At 28.4% G+C, this 19,231-nt stretch overlaps 3 protein-coding genes across 3 annotated transcripts; 1 reads left to right on the top strand and 2 right to left on the bottom strand.

Annotated features, from left to right (window-relative positions):
- Positions 1–4,819: 4,819 nt before the first annotated feature.
- On the top strand, positions 4,820–5,879 carry LOC124942609 (transcription factor WRKY19-like). Its single transcript, XM_047483142.1, has 2 exons — positions 4,820–5,310; positions 5,377–5,879. The coding sequence occupies exons 1-2, from the start codon at positions 5,210–5,212 to the stop codon at positions 5,774–5,776; spliced, it is 501 nt and encodes a 166-aa protein (XP_047339098.1). The 5' UTR covers positions 4,820–5,209; the 3' UTR covers positions 5,777–5,879.
- Positions 5,880–6,707: 828 nt separating this feature from the next.
- On the bottom strand, positions 6,708–8,260 carry LOC124942683 (hydroquinone glucosyltransferase-like). The gene has a single exon (XM_047483229.1). The coding sequence runs from the start codon at positions 8,233–8,235 to the stop codon at positions 6,826–6,828; it is 1,410 nt and encodes a 469-aa protein (XP_047339185.1). The 5' UTR covers positions 8,236–8,260; the 3' UTR covers positions 6,708–6,825.
- Positions 8,261–9,129: 869 nt separating this feature from the next.
- LOC124942205 lies at positions 9,130–12,501 on the bottom strand. Its single transcript, XM_047482664.1, has 5 exons — positions 12,081–12,501; positions 10,385–12,008; positions 10,255–10,315; positions 9,452–9,675; positions 9,130–9,318 (listed from the first exon to the last, which is right to left on the bottom strand). Exons 1-5 carry the CDS (start codon positions 12,193–12,195, stop codon positions 9,264–9,266), a joined length of 2,079 nt encoding a protein of 692 aa, XP_047338620.1. The 5' UTR covers positions 12,196–12,501; the 3' UTR covers positions 9,130–9,263.
- Between the last annotated feature and the right edge of the window lie 6,730 nt (positions 12,502–19,231).

The following is a 19,231-nucleotide window of genomic DNA, read 5'->3' as shown; positions in this document are numbered from 1 at the left end:
ATATTAAATAATAATTTAAAATAGTGATATTTAATATTTTGGGTAAATAATTAAATGATATGATATAAAAGAGAAAAAATAATACAATATTTTTGAGTTATAAATAACATACAAATACAAAGTCCTCATAAAAAAAAAATACATATTCAAATTTATCAATTTGAAAATAATTATACATTAATATATGAATAATAACTATGTGAAAAAAATTATAAATATATCATATTTAATTTTTACTCAAATTGTCATCATTATCTTAAGGATTGAACCAACTTTCTAAATTTTTTTTAAGAAAATAAATTGAATTATTTAAATGTAATTACAAAACTAAATTATATGATAATAATTGGAGGAGAAAATAGTATTTGACAAGTAATTTAGAATCTAGATGCATTAAATTTTATGATTAATTTTAAAATAATATATTAGATATTATTTTGATTTTATAAAATACATATAATTTATTTTGGATCTTGTGTTACAAACAAATGTGACTACTTGTGCCATTTATATGACTTCATCAATGATGTCATAAAATTATAATAAACTTTTGAGTAAATAAATAATTTTGAAAAAGATAATTATTATAATTAATAGTCTATTAATGATTAGGAGAGAATTTGGGAGAAAATAACCTTATACAATCTGAATGGATAAAAAAATAAAATAAATTTTCTCAAAAAATTACTTAGTCAAAACGAAAAGTTCAAGAAGGAAAATAATAACATTTCCCTTATGTTCGTAGGTTGTCCTACTCGCGAAATGATAAAATTCAACCAAGCAAGTGGACGATCAATAATGACTTTCGTCCAAATTTGGCCGACTTAGATCAAGTTTTCTTCCGAGGCGGATAAACGACCATTAAAGAACCTAAGTCGGCTATAAATATGAAAACAACCCAGCCTCATATATTAATATAATTTGAGATTCGCCACTAAAATTTACAATTTTGTTTTCTAGAAAATCTTGTTTAGAGCTTTTAAACTCGATTTGGTTTATCCTAAAGCTTCAATAAAATTTTATGAGTGTTTTTCAATCTACGGTAAGTTATCAATCAAAATTTTATATTTGAGTTTGTGTGTTCTTCAATACTACATTACTATTATTTGATTCTTCACTTCTATAATATTTGAGTCATGATTCTACGACCGTTTATGAACTTTATGTTGATGCTAATTCGAATAAATTAAAAAGTACAAATTTAATTTTAAAATTTCAAGAAACAAAGTGTTCTTCTTGAGCCTTAGCTAAAAAATGGTCATTAAAATATGTTTCTAATTAAAATATGTTTCTAATACATTTTAAATGATGTTAAGAAAGTTTTCAAATTACTCCCAAAGTGTTTAAGGCATGTTTACCTAATTCAACCATTTTTGAAAAGTTTTGGGTTTGAGTTTTAAAAATAATAAAAACATGTAACTAGTTGTGTTTAAAAACTTGGTTTTAATTTTAATTAATCATAAGAAGTTTTTGGTAAGCTCATAATTCAAATTACAACATTCCAACAAAAAATGGATTTTCATTCCAAAAACACGTTTTTTTTGTCAAAGCTCTGTTAAGTCTTTAATAGTTGAATGACGACTCTAGAGCTTGTCCAACATATTCTAAACGAGGAGACAAAGCTTCTCATGTCCTTGCATTCACGATTAAAGCCACTTAGCCAAATACTAAAAATCGTCATTTTGGTTTGGCTAGAGGTTGACGATGAATCAGGACCCGGCCAAAACCCGGTCTTGAGCGTCCGAGTCACCTACGCTTTACATGGTTGACCCGTGCGCGTCTCGCTTTACGTTGACCAAGGTCAAACCGCCTCGACCCAGACCGCGTCCAAACCGGCCCAACTCGCTCCCAAACCGCTTCACTCGAACCAACGGTTCATCCAGCACCCAGTCGTCCACTCCTTTACCTATTTATTTTAAATATTTTAATTTTTAATATTATTCAACATTTAAAAGTTTTGAACTATTTTAAAAAATTTAAAAATAGATAACGGCTTTAAAATATTTTTAAAAAGTTAATATTTTATTACTTAAAATTTAACTTTTTTTTTAATTGATCAGATATCATTCTCTACTATTTTCTACATTAACCGCGCATGTATAGACATTTATTTAATATTTTATAATTTAAAATGTCAAATCTAAATAAATATCTAAAATTTGAAAAATAATTTGATAAATAAAACATAAGAATTCAATTTTCTAAATAGCCAAAATAAAATTAAAAAAAAAATGTGAAGTAAAGATCGTTCTTCAACAGGGTACGGAGGACAAAACATGTAAGTCCTTTCCCGAAGTGTCACCAAACATAAAACAAAAAAAAATCTCTAAAATTATGTTTATACACGTAAAATATTTTTTTGACTTTTTAAAATTAAGTGATAACGCTATAAAAAAATTAAAATTAAAAGACTCCATTTAAATTAAATTTATAACAAAAAAAAAAATATATATATATACCATTCGGTCTCTTATCTATTTTTAAGAGATCCGACAATAAAGGAAATTATGAGAAGTTAATTATTGAATAAAAAAAAGTTTGTCTATAAATTAATTAAAAGTTAATTATTTTTAATTAACCCTTCTAAATAAATATTTTGTCCAAAATAACCGAATTAACTAATATTTTGTTGTATAATTGAATTCAAATAATAAAATAAAAATATTGATATATACTCTTTTAAAAGTTATAAATTTCTAACATTGCATTATATATAACCATCACTCATATGCATTTATATTTTTTATTTTTTCAAATTGTTCTAATCTTTTAATTTTTATATCACTGAAAATTATTAATTTAGTATATAATTGAATTCATTAGTAAATGAACTTATGCATTATTTATACCTATTTACAATCTTATAATAAGAATATATATATAACATGAATATGCAATATCTTCTTATATTTAGATCTCGTTTGATTTAAAAGAAATTGATTTTTTATTTTATTTTATTTTATTATAATCAGTTTTATTATAGATTTTTTTTATTACTATTATTTTCATTATCAAATAATTCATTTCAATTAACTAAAATATTAAAATATTTTTAATTTAATTTTATTAAATTTAAAATTAAACCATTAATAACTTAAATAACTTATTTTTTATCAAACAAAGTCCTTTTAAACAAAACCAATAAAACCAAAAACAAAGATCAAACAAGCTCTTAGAGAATAAAATACAACTTTTTTTTATTAAAAAAAAAAATCTCATTTCATGATGACAATAATTTAATTTAATTTACATATGCCTAACCCTAATAAATGTATAATTTTCTAATTTATTTAATTTTGGTCAGAAAATGTCATTTTCACCCTGTCCATCGTAGAAGGAACGCGGAAGAAATCATGAATATTCATGGTCAGTTCCTTTCTCCATCCTTTTTATTTTCATAATAATAATAATAAAAAAAAAAATAGAACTTTCAACGAAGATTCTAATCAAATTTAAAACTAGAAAAAAATAAATATATAATTTACTTTTATTATCACTTTTCCATGATATATAGCTTACATTAGAGGTATTTTAAATAAACGCGTAGTCATTCTTTAATACACCAAAAAGAAATGATTGTAAATTTTTTTTGTTATTGTTTTTTTTTAAGTTCTAATACTACTATAAATTTATTTGTAATGACATTATATTTTTTTTTTAAGTAATTCGAAAGATAAATAATTATAATTTGAATGATGACGGAATAAATGAAATTATATTTAAACTGAAGTTGGATTTTTATAATAACTCTTAACTTTATTACATTTTTTATTATAAAATATGATTAACCTTTATTTGAAAATTTATTACTATATATAATTAAGATGTTTTGTTTTTGTTTTTGTTTAAACCCACATCTAATTTCAGATAAAGTATTTTCAAAAATTATTTATATCTACTTATAGTTATAGGTGGTCAAGTTTAAGCATATCAATTTAAAAATATTTTATGATTCAGAATAAATATATATATTTTTAATAATCTATGATCTCATGGTAGTATAGGAGTTGACTAATGAAATCCTGTAAAATAAGAAAAAAAAAAGAAGAGACAATTTATTCCCAAAGATAACTCTTGTCTCGTATTTTTTAATGAATTTTAATTTGTGATGAGTATTATATATATTATTATTATAACGTTTTTTAATATTCGTATATATAAGTTAGACAAAATGTTTATATTTTTTTTATTTTAATGGTCGAACAAAAAGCTAATATAGATAGTATATATGTGTAGAATTTTTCTTCGTTCAAATTTTCAAATTTTTCATAATCCATAAAGGAATTAAATTTTTCATATTGGATTTTGAATTATTTGACCGTTTATTTATAAAAATTTATGTATGAGAAAGAATGAGTCACACCTAAAATTGATGTGGATTTTTTTAATGTCATTAAACAATTTTATTACTTTTTAATATATATAAATCATTCAATTTTTTTTACTAATATTCATCATTTTGACATCAATTCAAAACCATATTGATAAATTATTTTTTTAAACAAACTACTATTATTTTCTAATCAAATAGGATTGAGATTATAAAAAAAATGTTTTTTCAATGAAAATAATAAAAATGTATTAATATTTAACAAATAAATTAATTTATAAAAAAAGTATTTAAAGCCTTGTTTAAATATTATTTTTTTGTTGGTGGTTTTCCATCAACCAATTCCTTTTTATTTTTTCTTTAATATTGTTTGTTTGAAATAGTCAGATAACTATGTAACTGAAAAAGAAAAAGAAAAAAGTATCGTCCTTTTCTTGTCGTATGTTTTTTTTTCAAGATTCACTCATCTTTATAACAAGCTTTAACCCATCTTTCCAAGAACCCTAAATTCAATGCATCAAACAATTTGAAGAATTTCTTCAATTTTGTTTACAAATGGAGAATACAACAATCATCATCAATGAATTATCATTAGGAAGAGAATTAACAGAGCAACTCAAAACCCAGCTTAATTCTCATGAATTATGTCATCCTCTTATTCAAAAGATCCTTTCTTCATATGACAACGCTCTTTCAATGCTCAATCCAGAATCACCCACTGTCTTCTCGCCGCCGGCGACTTCTTGTCGGAAAAGAGAAACCCCGGAATCGGCGTTGAAGAAAGAATCTTTCAAAAAGAAGTGGGTTTTGTTTATTTTCTTGTATTTCCTTCATTTTAAGGTTAAGAACTTATGATGTGAACTTATTTGCAGAAAAACAATGGCGGAAGAAGTGATAGTTAAGTCAGGAACTGAGGTTGAAGATGGGTTTAATTGGAGAAAATATGGGCAGAAACATATTCTTGGAGCTAAATTTCCAAGGTATGATCTTTTTTAAGGTTTAATTAATGTTATGAAATGGGTTTTAAAATCTGAAAAAAAAAACAGAGCATATTATCGATGTACTCATCGACATGGTCAAGGATGTTTAGCGACAAAACAAGTTCAGAGATCCGATGAAGATCCTTCGATCTTGGATACCTCGTACAAAGGAAGACATACTTGTATCCAATCGAAGGTTCCAAAATTGGAAGAAGAAGAAGAAGAGGAGGAACAATTTGGGTGTTTGAGTTTTCCGGTGACATCGCCGGAGAAATCAGAATCCGACATCGACCGGTATAAACTGTCGACATTCCCAAGTTTTAATTTTGATATTGGGTTTGATTATGGATTTGGAGAAAAATTCAATGGATCTCCGATTGATGAGATGGGTTTGGATGAGAATTTGTCATTTGATAGTTTTGAATTTTTTGATTTCATTCAAAACCCTTTGGGATGTGGATCTTGAGATTTGGTCGGGAGTTTTTGTTTAGTGTTCATAAGTTGTTCGAAGATAATATGGATTTTGTGTTCATTTTTAGAGAAATAAACTCCATTTTCACTCTTTAACCTAATTTGTAAACAGTGGAAGAGACACTAATAAAATTGATTGTACAATTTAGTGGTGGACTAATTATAGACTTATAGTTAAAGTTTAAAGTATATGTGTAATTTAGTTAGATGATAAATAAACATTTCATTCAATAGTTAAATTTAAAACCATTAAAATTGTTATTTGTTTTCTAGTAATAATTTTGTGGGAACAAATGGAATATATTGAAAACCGACTAAACCTATCTAACATTCTTTGATTGACAAATAAACCGATTTCAAAATAGTTTGGTTGTACATTTTGGTGTACAGATCGAATGAACTTTTTCATTCTTAAATTAAAGTGAAGTGCAAGCAAATTAAGGGCAATAGTGTAAATAGAAAAATACAACAAAAAAATGTTGTGAGTAAAGGTTAATATTTGAAGTTTAGATAGGATGAGTAAGCTAATTGTAATCTTTTATGTTAAAAGCTCGAAAATGTGTTTTTGCTTTTTTAATATTTTTCATATTTATGATTTTTCATATTTTTTTTATAATATGTTCGTTGTATTGAGTTTAAATGTTTCTTATTAAGGGCAATCATTATAATGCGGCTTTAATTGGCGCTATTTAAGAGTTGGTTCGCCTTAGACCATGTGAGATGTAGAAATAGCTAAGCATACAAATAGAATTTCGGAAGAAAATGAAAATATCATAGATATTTATACCTTATTTCAAATATATTCTTAATTCATGTTGAATGAATGTAGCTTGCTTACTCTCAACCACTAGTTAGAAGGAAATTCCTTCACTTCGGCTTATTTATTTTTTCTATTTGTTGTCGTAGCTTCCCGTTAGCAAGATATGGCGAAGACAAGGTTTATTCATTACAACTTAACAAAGAAAGGAAATCAAAAGGAATACAACAACATATATTAAAAAAAACACAATCAAGCTTTAAAGGTTATAATGGTTCTCAAGAAACTTATGCACCCATCCATTTCTTAGCTACCTCGGCAAGTGCCTTAGTAGATGATCCATCTTCGGCCAATACCTTCTTGGAAGCCTCTTTCAATTCCTTCATTCTACTTCGAACTCTTTCCCCTTCTTCCCCTTCCATTAGCGTTTTCACCAACCGAGCTACCTCGACACGCCCCACAAGCCCATTCTCATCCGCCTCGGCCCTCAATGCCACTTTTAAATCATCGGTCAACAACACCGCGTTCATCTTTTGCTCGGCGTAAAGTGGCCATGCAATCAAGGGCACCCCGGTTACAACACTCTCCAAAGTCGAATTCCAACCGCAATGAGTCAAGAAACCGCCGGTCGACTCGTGCATGAGGATCTCGGCTTGTGGGCCCCACGAAGGAAGAACGAGTCCATATCCTTTCACACGGTCAATGAATCCTTTGGGTAAGTATGACAAAGGATCGTTTAGGCTGTGGTCTATGAAATAGTTTGACTCAGCGGGTCCATCACACGGTATCCTCACAACCCATATGAATCGTTGTTGGCTCAACTCCAACCCGTGAGCCAACTCGGTGAGTTGTGAGTATGTTAGGGTTCCACCACTTCCGAAGGAGACGAATAGAACGGAATTGGTGGGTTGTCCACCCAACCACTTCAGGCATTCCGACTCCGCGCCCGATTTGGTATCCATTTTTACGAGAGGTCCTACCGGGTAAATTTTTAGTTTACCCGAGTCGACCTCTTGTAAAGCCTTGATAGCCAAAGGCTCCAAATCATGGAAATTATTCAAAAGAATTCCTTCGGCCATTCTATATCCCTTCTCGGCCGAAAGTATATGCATGTAAGCCTCGTTCTTCCTATCTTGGACCGGGTCCATAAGATCCCTTCCGTGGATAGGAATACAACCCGGAATCCGAACCGGTTCAATCAAATCCTTATATTCGCATTTCACTTCCTTATCGAGTGTCGGCAAGTAAAGAAGTACACATAGAGTCATAGCCGTGGATGGACAAAAGATATAAGGCGAGATATTCAACTCCTTGGCAATTTCCAACGATGCAAATCCGAATATATCGGTTAAAAAGGCCACAACCCGATAGTTTGAAGCAATAGACACAAGGTCTTGGCGGATCAAAGGTAGAGAACGATTGATCATGACGAACATTCGTGTCTCGATTCTTGTTTCAAGTGACAAGTCATCGGTATTGGCTTGAGGTAGTACACGATAACCTATCCTTTCGGGCATGTCATCGAGGAATGCCTTGTGGGCATTCGGTATGGGGCCATCGGAGAGAATGATGACGGTTACGGAGAAATTGTGGAGTTTTACGAGTCGTTTGGCGAATTCGACAAGCGGAATGATATGTCCCATTCCAGGCGAGGGCAAAAGAACTAAGTGAGGTAACTCATGGTTGCTTTGAGCCATTGAAATATTTGTGGAAAAGGAGACTAGTGTGATTTGTTGCTTATAGAACTATAGAAGAGTGCATGTGTTTTTAAAGAAGAAAAAAAGAGAAAGTTTGATACCATAGAAGAAAATTTGTTGGCAAAACAATAATGATGGTTTGTTATTTGTTGAGAGTTTGGACTTTTAGTTGCTTCATTGTGAATTTTTTATTATTATTATGATTGGTTTCAAAAATCAAATTAAAATTTTCAAATAACTCAATGTTAAGCAAGATTTAAGATTTTTCAAATAACCCAAGAATCAAACATGGCCTAGTTATTCATCATTTACCAATTATCCAAACATGATAGCTTTTTTATTAGGGTAAAGATTTCTCTTGCACATGATTCATATGATTGGGAAAATCCCAAAAAATAATTAATATTTGATCAATTTAATTCTAGTCAAATAAATGTTAATCATGTTTGAATGATGGGTATAAAATAGAAATAGCAACCAATAATAATAAGGCCTTCTTTATAGACATCCACTAAAAAAGGAAAGAAAATATAGATATTGTGTGTGTGTTTGGGAGATTGCATATTCCATTTCTGTCTATTGTCCTTTCATTTCATATAATTATATTTTAATCATAATTTTATATATTTAATTGTGTTCGAAATAAAATTAAGACTAAACAAATGTCAAACCCACCGAGAAAAAACCTACATTGGCGGACAATTCAAATTGAAAACCGAGAGACAAATTATAGTTGTCAATCCTAATAGACAGAGGAGTAACCCAAACCGACTTTCTAAACCAATAAACCAAAACTGTTCTCAAACAATTGGTTGTGCAATTCGGTCTACAAACAAATAACCAAACAACTTAGGGCCCATATTTAAACCATTGAATTTAAGAAAACAAACAATGGAGAATAAACAATTTACTTGTTGACAAATCCAAATCAAATGTATCTAAAATATGATAGTTTAAACTAAAAACAAAGCAAGAAACAAACTAGGTCAATCCAACAAGAACTAAAATAACTCTTCTTCATTTAGAATTCAAACCCTCACTTTTGGAGGTTTCATGCCAAATCCATGCTTCGACCTCTCGACACTGTCATAGTAAAAAAAATTCTGAATCAATCGATAAACATGGTAAAAGAATTCCTACATATGTTTTTACTTTAGATTTACTACCATTGGAATCTGCATTTGCGTAATGAATGAGAAATAAAGATTAAACTTACGTTGGTGCGAGTTTTCCGAGGCTGTCTAGTTCTTCGCCAGACTCTTCATCCAAAACTCTTCCCGAGATTTCGATTATGTAAGATCGGCCTCTGGCTGTTGGGAGTCCTCTCATACAAAGGAGCTCGTGATCCTTCTGATGAAGCTCTCTTCCATTTACAAACACTCCAGTGTTCCCACCAGAACAATTCTCTGGCATTGGCTTGTTAAATTCATCAATATATGGCTGCAGTAAAAAATAATTACTTTCTTTATCCACAATTTGAATCATTTCCAATAAGAGTGGTCAAATTGAGCATTTTTTTTTAAGAAAGTCATTAGATCTTGTTCTGTTTAGATTATTTGAGACTCATCTTCGATCAAATCATCAGCGAAAATACCTACTTCAATAGAATCATTATATTCATAATGTCTTTTTTACCAATTTTCAATAACCTACCTCAAGATTAATTTGAAATCACCAATTGATTATTCAAATAGCCCAAGATCGAACACTTGGGTCTTGTTCGGTTTAGGTTATAAATCACATCACTCAAATGATATTATTTGAAATAACCAATTGATTATTCAAATAACCCAAGATTGAACACTTAGGTCTTGTTCGATTAAGGCTATTTGAGACGCATCATCGCTCAAATTATCAACCAAAATACAAAAATTACCTACAACTTCAATAAAATCACTATATATGTATACCTCTAATGTCTTTCTACCAATTTTTAGTAACCTTACATCAAGATTGTTTTGAAAATATCCAAGATCAAAAGAGCTCTAAAGTTATCCAAAGTTAGAATCTTTCACTTACCGGGATTATACCAAGACAAGGGCCACCCATTAAACCCCAGAATCCAGCTCTGAAATCATACCTAATGAAACAAAAAATGACAGTTAAACTTAAAATGTTGATATTTAAAAAAAGAAAACTGTTTACTAACCAGTAATTTCCAGGCTGAATCGATCCCGCAAGCTTCTCCGCCTTCTTCAAAAGGCGATCTGGAATAGGATGACCATTAACCGCCACATTAATAACCGATCCTTGATCCGACGGTTGGATCGATCTCGACAATTCCTTCAAACTCTTCTTGATAATCCCCGCAAAATTCGATGTAAGTTTCGGTTTATGGTTTTTCTGTTGATGATCTTCTTCCTGAGATGTCTCGGTATTATTCAAATTCAAATACTCTTGAAAAGAAGCGTCAATTTCAGTCGCAACCGAAGCATCTTTCATAGAATTTTGCCTCGAGCCAGCATTTGTCTGAAATCCCACCTCACAATCTGATCTCCCACTTTGGTTATACTTGTTCGAAAAATCGAAATGATCTTTAAGTGGAGATCCAGCCGAAGGCGGTTCAAGCTCGGAAGAATTCGATTCCTTTAACCGATCGACCTTTATACTATCGGGGCTTATATCATCCTCCGATGAATATGGAGAACCGGAAGGAACACTAGTCATTTCTGCCACGAATCCCTCATGACCCATCGAGTGAAAATCATAACCCGAATTATCATAATCCTCAGACGAAAAATTCAATCCAACACGACAATTCGCGCTAGCTTCTTCATAAACCGAAACATATAGTTTCTTATTAACAACCCGCAAAAGTAGATTGGTTGAGCACGCCCCGCATTTCATTTTCGTTTGGTTTTCCTCGTCGGACACAAACAAAACCCTCTTCGGAACTCGAAGTAGCTCGAGGCAGTTATGACAAGTCACAAACGGGGCACCGCCGGATAAAGGAAGGCATCGAGCCTTGCTAGCGGAGATTGGAGGCACCACCATCTTCGTCGGAGGACGGCAACGGTTACCAACCCTAGTTCTGTAATCTCGACCCGAGAAACGATTAGGGTTTTCAGGAAAAGGGTTGTTTGGAAAATGATTGGGATATTGGACACAACAAGAACATGACAAGTTGTTGTGATTAGGGTTTCTATATGGGTATGTTGTCTCAAATGGTTCTTGATAATGTCCATTGAAATATGGATGATGATGAGGATGATGATATGGGTCGGTTTCATGTACCATAGATCTTAATGAACCATTCCTAAATCTTTCATGTCGGTTAGGGTAAGGAGCAGGATCGGGAAATGAATTTCTTCTGATAAATGAATCTTCTGGAAAACCAAACCTTCTTCCGAAGGAAACATTAGAAGTGTTTTGATTCATTTCACGAGACCTGTTTAATTGTTCTTTCAACTCATCAAGTTTCCTTAGAAATTGAGCAGCTTGATCTTCTTCAAAGAATTCAACTTTACCATTCTCAACAGATTTCATCCTCATCTGATAATTCGAAGGACCTTCTTCTTCTTCAGAGTATCTAACAAATCTAGGTTTTCTAGGTTTAGAATCATCGATTTTGTTTCCTACTTCAGTTTTTTCAGATCTAATTTGGTTCTTATCTGTTTCTGCAACTAAGATATCAGTTTTCTCAGCTTTAATGGCGGAAATAGGTTCAGATTTAACACACCCATTACTAACTTCCCCTTCTTCCCCACAAGGAATCAAAATTTCAGAATCCCCACAAATTTTATCATCATCTTCTTCAACATTTTTCTTTTTTGCTGTAAAAAATTAAAAGAAACCCATGAAAATTTTACTCAATATGAAAAAACAGGGGAAGAAGATTCAAATACCTCGAAGAACAGCGCCGCAACCGCCGCACTGATAAACGGAATAATCTGCGAGCTCCGGCAGAAGATTTTCACACTTGGGACATCTAACTAAACGGATTTTTGATGGGTCAGACATGATTACACAATAATGGAAATTTACAGAAGAACGTAACCCATTTTGTAGTTGAAAGATTTCAAGCTTCAATCTTTATCAATGATTCTGAGAAAAAGAAAGATAAAGAGTTAAAGGAAGAATACAAGACTCTCTTTTTTTCACTTTTTTTGGTTCTTCTTCATGCTTTCAACCATGGAAAGAGATTCTCAAGCATAAACAGAGATGAAAAAGAGATAAAAAGATGGATAAAGAAGATGAAGAAGAGAGAGAGAGTGAGTGAACCAGTCTTTTTACACTTTAATCTATCAATCTTATGGGGAACATAATTTCTCTTAAGCCTTTTGTTCTTTCTTTGATTTAGAAGTAATTTAAATAAAAATATTAGGGTTAGTTTGTTTCTCGTATAATACGTATAAAATTTACCGTCTAACGGGCTTAGTTAGACTCGAACCGAGAATCTCATGAAGACTTATCGTTAGACTAGAGGAGAGGATAAACAAATTTAATTTAGTTCTATATCTATTTAATTTATTAGTTAAAATGGGTGTGTTACATACATTTAAAACTAGTTTGATTTGTTTTTTTTTTTAGAATTTTACTTGTTTTATACATTGTTTTATCAAATGCCTGTAATATAAATATCGAATTACTCATTTTATCAATTAAAATATTAAAATTTTATTATTTTATTTTTAATAAATTTTAATATTTTAGTAATTAAACTAATTAAAATTAAAAAAATTACAATTTTTTATGAATTTTTTTTTTTTTAAATCTTACAATATCAAAATCAAACAAACTTTGGACGGTTTATTTTTCTATATGTAGTTTTATTTATTGCCAACTAAAATTACTATTTCATAGCTTATGAATTATTTAGAATTATAACCTAACTAGTTGTTTATTTAGCTACTTATTTAAGTTATTAAGATATTTAAATAAGGATAATTTGAATATTAAACAAATGATGATGAAGGTCAAACAAACAATGTAAGATTTACTTAATTTAATTAGTGGAAAGATTTGTTAATAAATTTATTATTTAGTGAAAGTGTTGAGAAAAAGCTGCAAAAGTAAACTATTGTCTATTGTTAAAAGCTGATATTTATATATGGCTATAATATGTTCTTTAATGCTTTTGCCTTTTGTTAATGCAAAATATTAAAAAGTAAATAAATATTTAAGCTTTATTGTTTTTATAAAATAATATCAATAATAGACCAAAGAAAAAAAATGAGAACTAAAGTTTCAATTAAATAATAAATTACCTTAAAACTAACTAGATCAATAAATATTTGAAATCAAATCATGGGCCCTATAACTTATGGTACAAGTAAATCATCAATAACTTCTAAAGACTTGAGTTGAAGTCAATTTTATTATTTTTATTATTATTATTATTAGGTCATTTACAAGTTTACAAAAATTATATTTGTTACATGTTTTATATTCAATTAAGACCTTATTCAACTCTTCAATGTAATATATTACATTTTGAGTTGATATATTATTTGAATATCCAACTTTATATTCAATCATTCATATTCAACCATGTTTTAAATTAACTAATTCAACAAAATAAAATACTAACATCTATATTAAACAAAAACGTAAAATCAATTTGACATATCTTATAGTTAGTTATTTGAACAAATTCTATATCCGATTTTTTTACGTTGGCTATATTCAATCAATAATATATTCGGGCCAGTTTGAATCATCACCAACTTTAAAATTGTCATATTTAATATAAATACACACAAAATTCTACAAAATAAAAAGTAAATAAAAAGTTAGCTCGATTGTTTGAATTGTAACCTCTATTATGGTAATTCAAGCATATTAACACCATATTTATGATGGTGCGTTCTATCATTAACCTAACAAATTAAACAAATAATATTAATTAATATATAAATTAAACAAATTGTATATTTTGAGGTATGTTTGTGAAAGAGATATTTTAATTTAATTAAATTAATACTAAAATGTTAATAAAGACATATTCTCTCAAACTCACAAGTGCTATCAAACCCCAGCTGGCACTATCTTTTCACAGACCCCATTTATTACTTTCTACATATTCATATTTTTTTCAAATATATTGTAACAATATATAAATATTTTCACATATTCATAAAACTGATTTGAGATAGTAACAATATAAGTTGGGTTTATTTGATTAAGATGGTGAAAAACTTATTAAAAAAAATCCAAATAACTAAACCTTATGGTCAATCAAATTCCAACTCATTTAGGGTTTGTTTGATTCAACTTATTTAGTTTCAATTTATTTGTTAATCGTTTTGTTACATTCAATAATATTAAGTTTATTCGTATTTATATCATTGAGTTTGTTTGATTCTTTCGATAACTTAACTAATTTAGAATAATTTTTTCTAAATAAGATCATCTACTCTATGTTCCCTCCTATCGAGAAGGACAAAACAGTCATTAAAAGAAAATGAATGTTGCGTCTTTTCTCTATGCGAGGGAAAAGAATGAACAAACAAGAGAGCATAGGATCCGAAATGAATTTTTTCAATTTATTCACTCAAAAAGTAAAGTGAGTTTGATTTAACTTGTTTGTCCAAACTAATCTAAATACTTTATTAGTTAGGTATAAACTAAATGAAACTAGACAATTTGATTGTTATTGTTTTTTAAATAGGGGAATCAAAATTGGCCAATGCCTATTTTTATCTTATTTGAAATAGTATTATGTCACACTCTAATATGGCCTACCTAGGACCTACACATACAGATATCCCACATGCACTACTGTTCATATTTACCCTTTATCTCTTTTGGGATATTTAAATTAACACTTTAACTTGACTTAATATTCACATATATTCCATTTACTTATGTAAATATTAAAACTGAATGCTTTTAACAATGAAAATGTCAGAAATTCAGTTTTGTTTGAAAACAGCTGGAACTTCATATAAATGGAAAAGTATGATTATATATAAAGTACCATCCCCACTCATTTGTTTAAATTTGTATTATTTGAGTTATCATTAAATGAATTGGTGGAAGAAAAAATTGTCCATTATTTCAATGATAGTAGTCGTCGATATGTATAAATTATAATATATTATTATGACGTTTTATAAGATTCGTTCTGAAAAGTCGATAGAACGTTAACCTATTTGACGTGGTTGTAATATACTTTTCATTTTTTTCTCATTTAATACTTTGTCGTTATGTGTTTAAACAATTTTTATTATTTTTAATATACATTAACTATTTTACAAATTATATAAATATTTAAGTTATATTCCATAACATGATCTCACTTAATCAATATTCTAAAGAGATAATTAATTGAATAATAATAAAATAAAGTCAAGGTAGAAAATTCTTTAAGAGATAAGATACTAAAATGAGAAAATTGTTTCATGGTTATCATTTTGTTTTTGGTTTGACTAGGTCGAATTTGAACATTGAATTTAATTGAGTGAAAAATAATTTTACGCGCAATTATTTTTAAATAATAAAGTTTATTATTACTTTAAGAATAGTATTTTATGAAACAAAATTGCAGGTCCACATGAGATCTCTTTCATGATAGCAAAATTGATAGGGATGTCATCTGAATTATTTAATGACAATTTGTTTTTTTCTCATAGTCAAACAATTCATGATAGCATTGGTTATCCATCAATAAAAAGAAAAACTATTTAAACTAATTCATCAAAATTGAATTAATATGTTTCACCTCTAATTTAATCTATTTTTTTTAAGATATTAAGTCAAATTTAGATAAAATCTTAAATTAATTTAATTTTTATTATTTTAAAATTTTATGAATTTATACAATTTTACATAAATAAAACAAATTTATATTTATAAATTCAAAATTAAGTTATTTGTTCAAATAAATACACAGATGTAAATAAACTTATATATTAATTGTATCAATACAAATAATAAAATATAACTATTAATGTTTTTTAAATAAATTCACTAGATAGTTAAGGTGTCACTAAAAGAATAAATATCACGAGTACTTCGGTTTCATTTAAAATGTATTCAGTTGAAATGAAAGTCACGAATATGAGTCGTGCTAGTTTTCAAAATAAAAAATAAACAAATATTTTTTTATCGAGTTTTAAATTATTAATGGGTTCCATTCAATCAATCTTACAAATTTAAATACAATAAAAGATGTTGAATACAATACATGTGACAATCATGTGGAGGAAGTGTAGATTATTGTATAATTGTTAGAAGCTAAGGACAAATATTAAGCTACAATATTACCATATTTTATTTTAATTTCACACATATACTTACAAACACTACTTACAAATCAAACTACAAAGGTCTAATCTTCTCTTTTTTTTAAATGAATAAGTTAAATAGCTTCAAACATGTATCATTTCTGTTTAAAAAAATAAATATTTTAACCATTAAATTACCCTTTATTAAAAAAAGTAAAAATAACTCTATTTTGTTTTAGGTCAGTTGAGGTTTAAAATGAGACTGATAAAGAGTCAAAAAGGTCTGGTAAAAGCATATCACTGCCCTCTTTTGTGGTCCTCTGCATTTATTATTATTGTCACAGAATTTAGGGTTAGCTATAGTGTAACTATGTTAATATTTTTTAAAAAATATTTATTATTATTGTCTCGAATCCAAATTTTAGCAAGACTTCTTAACTTGTGGTGGGAGATTTTTCATATGAATTTCGGTGATCGGTTCTTTTACTTCGGTTTCATAGTTTAGAATCGTAGAAGGAAGTTAACGTTGTTATAATTAAAATAAAAATATTATTGATAATTTATATTTGTCAAATGATATTTTTCTATTTTTTCTTTTTGCCAAAATAATAAAAACAATTAAATAAAAATACAAGATTCCAAAAGGACTCTGTCATTGCATTTTCCCATGGGTCAAGACTCACAAGTTTCCTTTTGCTAATGACCACTTGAAAAAGGATTTTCCTTATTATACAAATTTGGTTTCTTTTTCTTCATTATTGTTTTATTTAACAATTTTTTTTAAAAAATTTATAGAAACAAAGAGGAGGGAAACAAAGGCACAAGGATATCAAAGCTTAAATACCATCCAAAACACCATAGATCACCCTAATATCTTCCATCAAAATTATCAAATCCATTTTGTACCTTTTTTTTTTTTTTTTACGACAATAAGATAGAATTCTCGAGCAGTTGTTTGTTGATAAATTAATGTTTTAAAAGATATCAATCAAAAATATCGAATCCATTTTGTATTTTTTTTTTGCTAACGACAACAAAATAACATTCTCGGGTAGTTGGTTCATCGATAAATTATTGTCTTAAAAGATATCAATTTTCTTTTTCAACTAGATCATTCACTGAAGTCTATAACAGAGTAACTGAAAATAACATTTTTATTATTGGAGTTTTATTGTTAATAAATAATTTTAATTATTACACCAAAACATACAATATAATTACTTTTCAACATATAATAGACATCAAATCAACAAATCTTTGTTTCAAACATTAAAAATCTTAAATTTCATTGTTTCCATGAATAATACTCCTCTATCCATACAAAGAATCTTATAAAGAACTGAACACAACTCACCTTTACCCTTCTTTTTCTTCTTCTTATTATTATTGAATTCTCCCCCTTTCTTCATCTTCATCTTCTCCACAAGCCCCATAAAACATTTCACCATTGAAGACCCTTTATTCTTTCCTCTATCATCAACAACCTTTGGCAATGAAAATGAATAATCATGGATAGTTTTGTTCATCTTTAGTGATGGTCCACCTAGATTTGGAATTACCATTAAATGTCTCTCAATGATATGACTCAAAGATGCCAATTCATATGAATCATACAATGGACTCCCACAATCCCATACTCTCATTAGATCTTCTCCTTCATCCATATTTTTCATTATTTCTTTGATCTGATCTATTCACTCACAGTGTGTGGTTTAATCTAGATTGTTTATACTTAAATTGTTGTTAAGGAGGGTAAAATTGTCTTTTCATGTTTTGAACATGGGTTTGGTTCTATAACATGTTCTTAATATTCAATAATGACTCACTCAAATCGGTGATCCATGAGTTTAATATTAGGTGAGTAAGATCTGGCAGGTTAATTATAGCTCATTTCATTGTCATTGGCTCATTTTATCTTTCTTTTGTTCATATTTTACAATACATAAATAAATAAATTGATGGTTATTTTTTATTTAACCAACTTATAATAGATATAGAAACATTTATTAAGGTTGTGAGTTCAAACAGGGATGCCAAGAATTGGGAGGTCTCAGACCCATACCCATGTAAATAATTTTTTTTTTTTTTTTGAAATTTAAATTCATATTCAAATAAAGTTCTTATTTTTCATACTCAATCATTATATTACACACTTTTATATTAAAAATATTAATAATTTAACAAAAAAATCTTATTTATTTTTATTAAATGGAATGTCTTAGGTGGGTTGTCCTAGTCCATGGGCCTGCCTTGAGTCCGAGAAGAAGTAGCCAATGCGGCTGTCTAAATTGCCTCACAGAGCCGACCCGGTTGTAATCAATATTTAGTTTATAACTTTTATCAATAAACTTGGATCGATTAATATTTGTCTTTACTTTTAAATTCTTTTTTTTTAATTGTCCGAATAATGAATACTCAAATTTTCGATAATTAGTTATTGTGTTCTATACTAAACTACAAATTTCTACTAAATTTTCTTTTGTAAATTTGTTTATAAGTCTTATCCGTATTTAAATGATTAATTTTTATTCATAATATATAATTACAAAATTTGAGAATTTAACATTATAATTTTTTTCAATTTAAAAATAATGTTACAAGTTTCAACTAAAACTACAATAAAAACAATAATATATTAGGATTAATGTAATACTTTTATTTTCGAAACAAAGGATTATTTTAATTTGAATAATTGTGAAATATTAGTATTTTAAAATACAATAAAAGTTATTGAGATTGATATTTCTTTATTCATTTAATATTTTTAATATATTGAAAGATTTGTAACTTGTGTTATGTATACACATTTTCATTATTAATCTTGAACA

The sequence above is a fragment of the Impatiens glandulifera genome, chromosome 6 (genome assembly GCF_907164915.1).
Source record: "Impatiens glandulifera chromosome 6, dImpGla2.1, whole genome shotgun sequence".
Taxonomy (NCBI): domain Eukaryota; kingdom Viridiplantae; phylum Streptophyta; class Magnoliopsida; order Ericales; family Balsaminaceae; genus Impatiens; species Impatiens glandulifera.
This window is presented reverse-complemented; position numbering and strand designations above follow the sequence as displayed.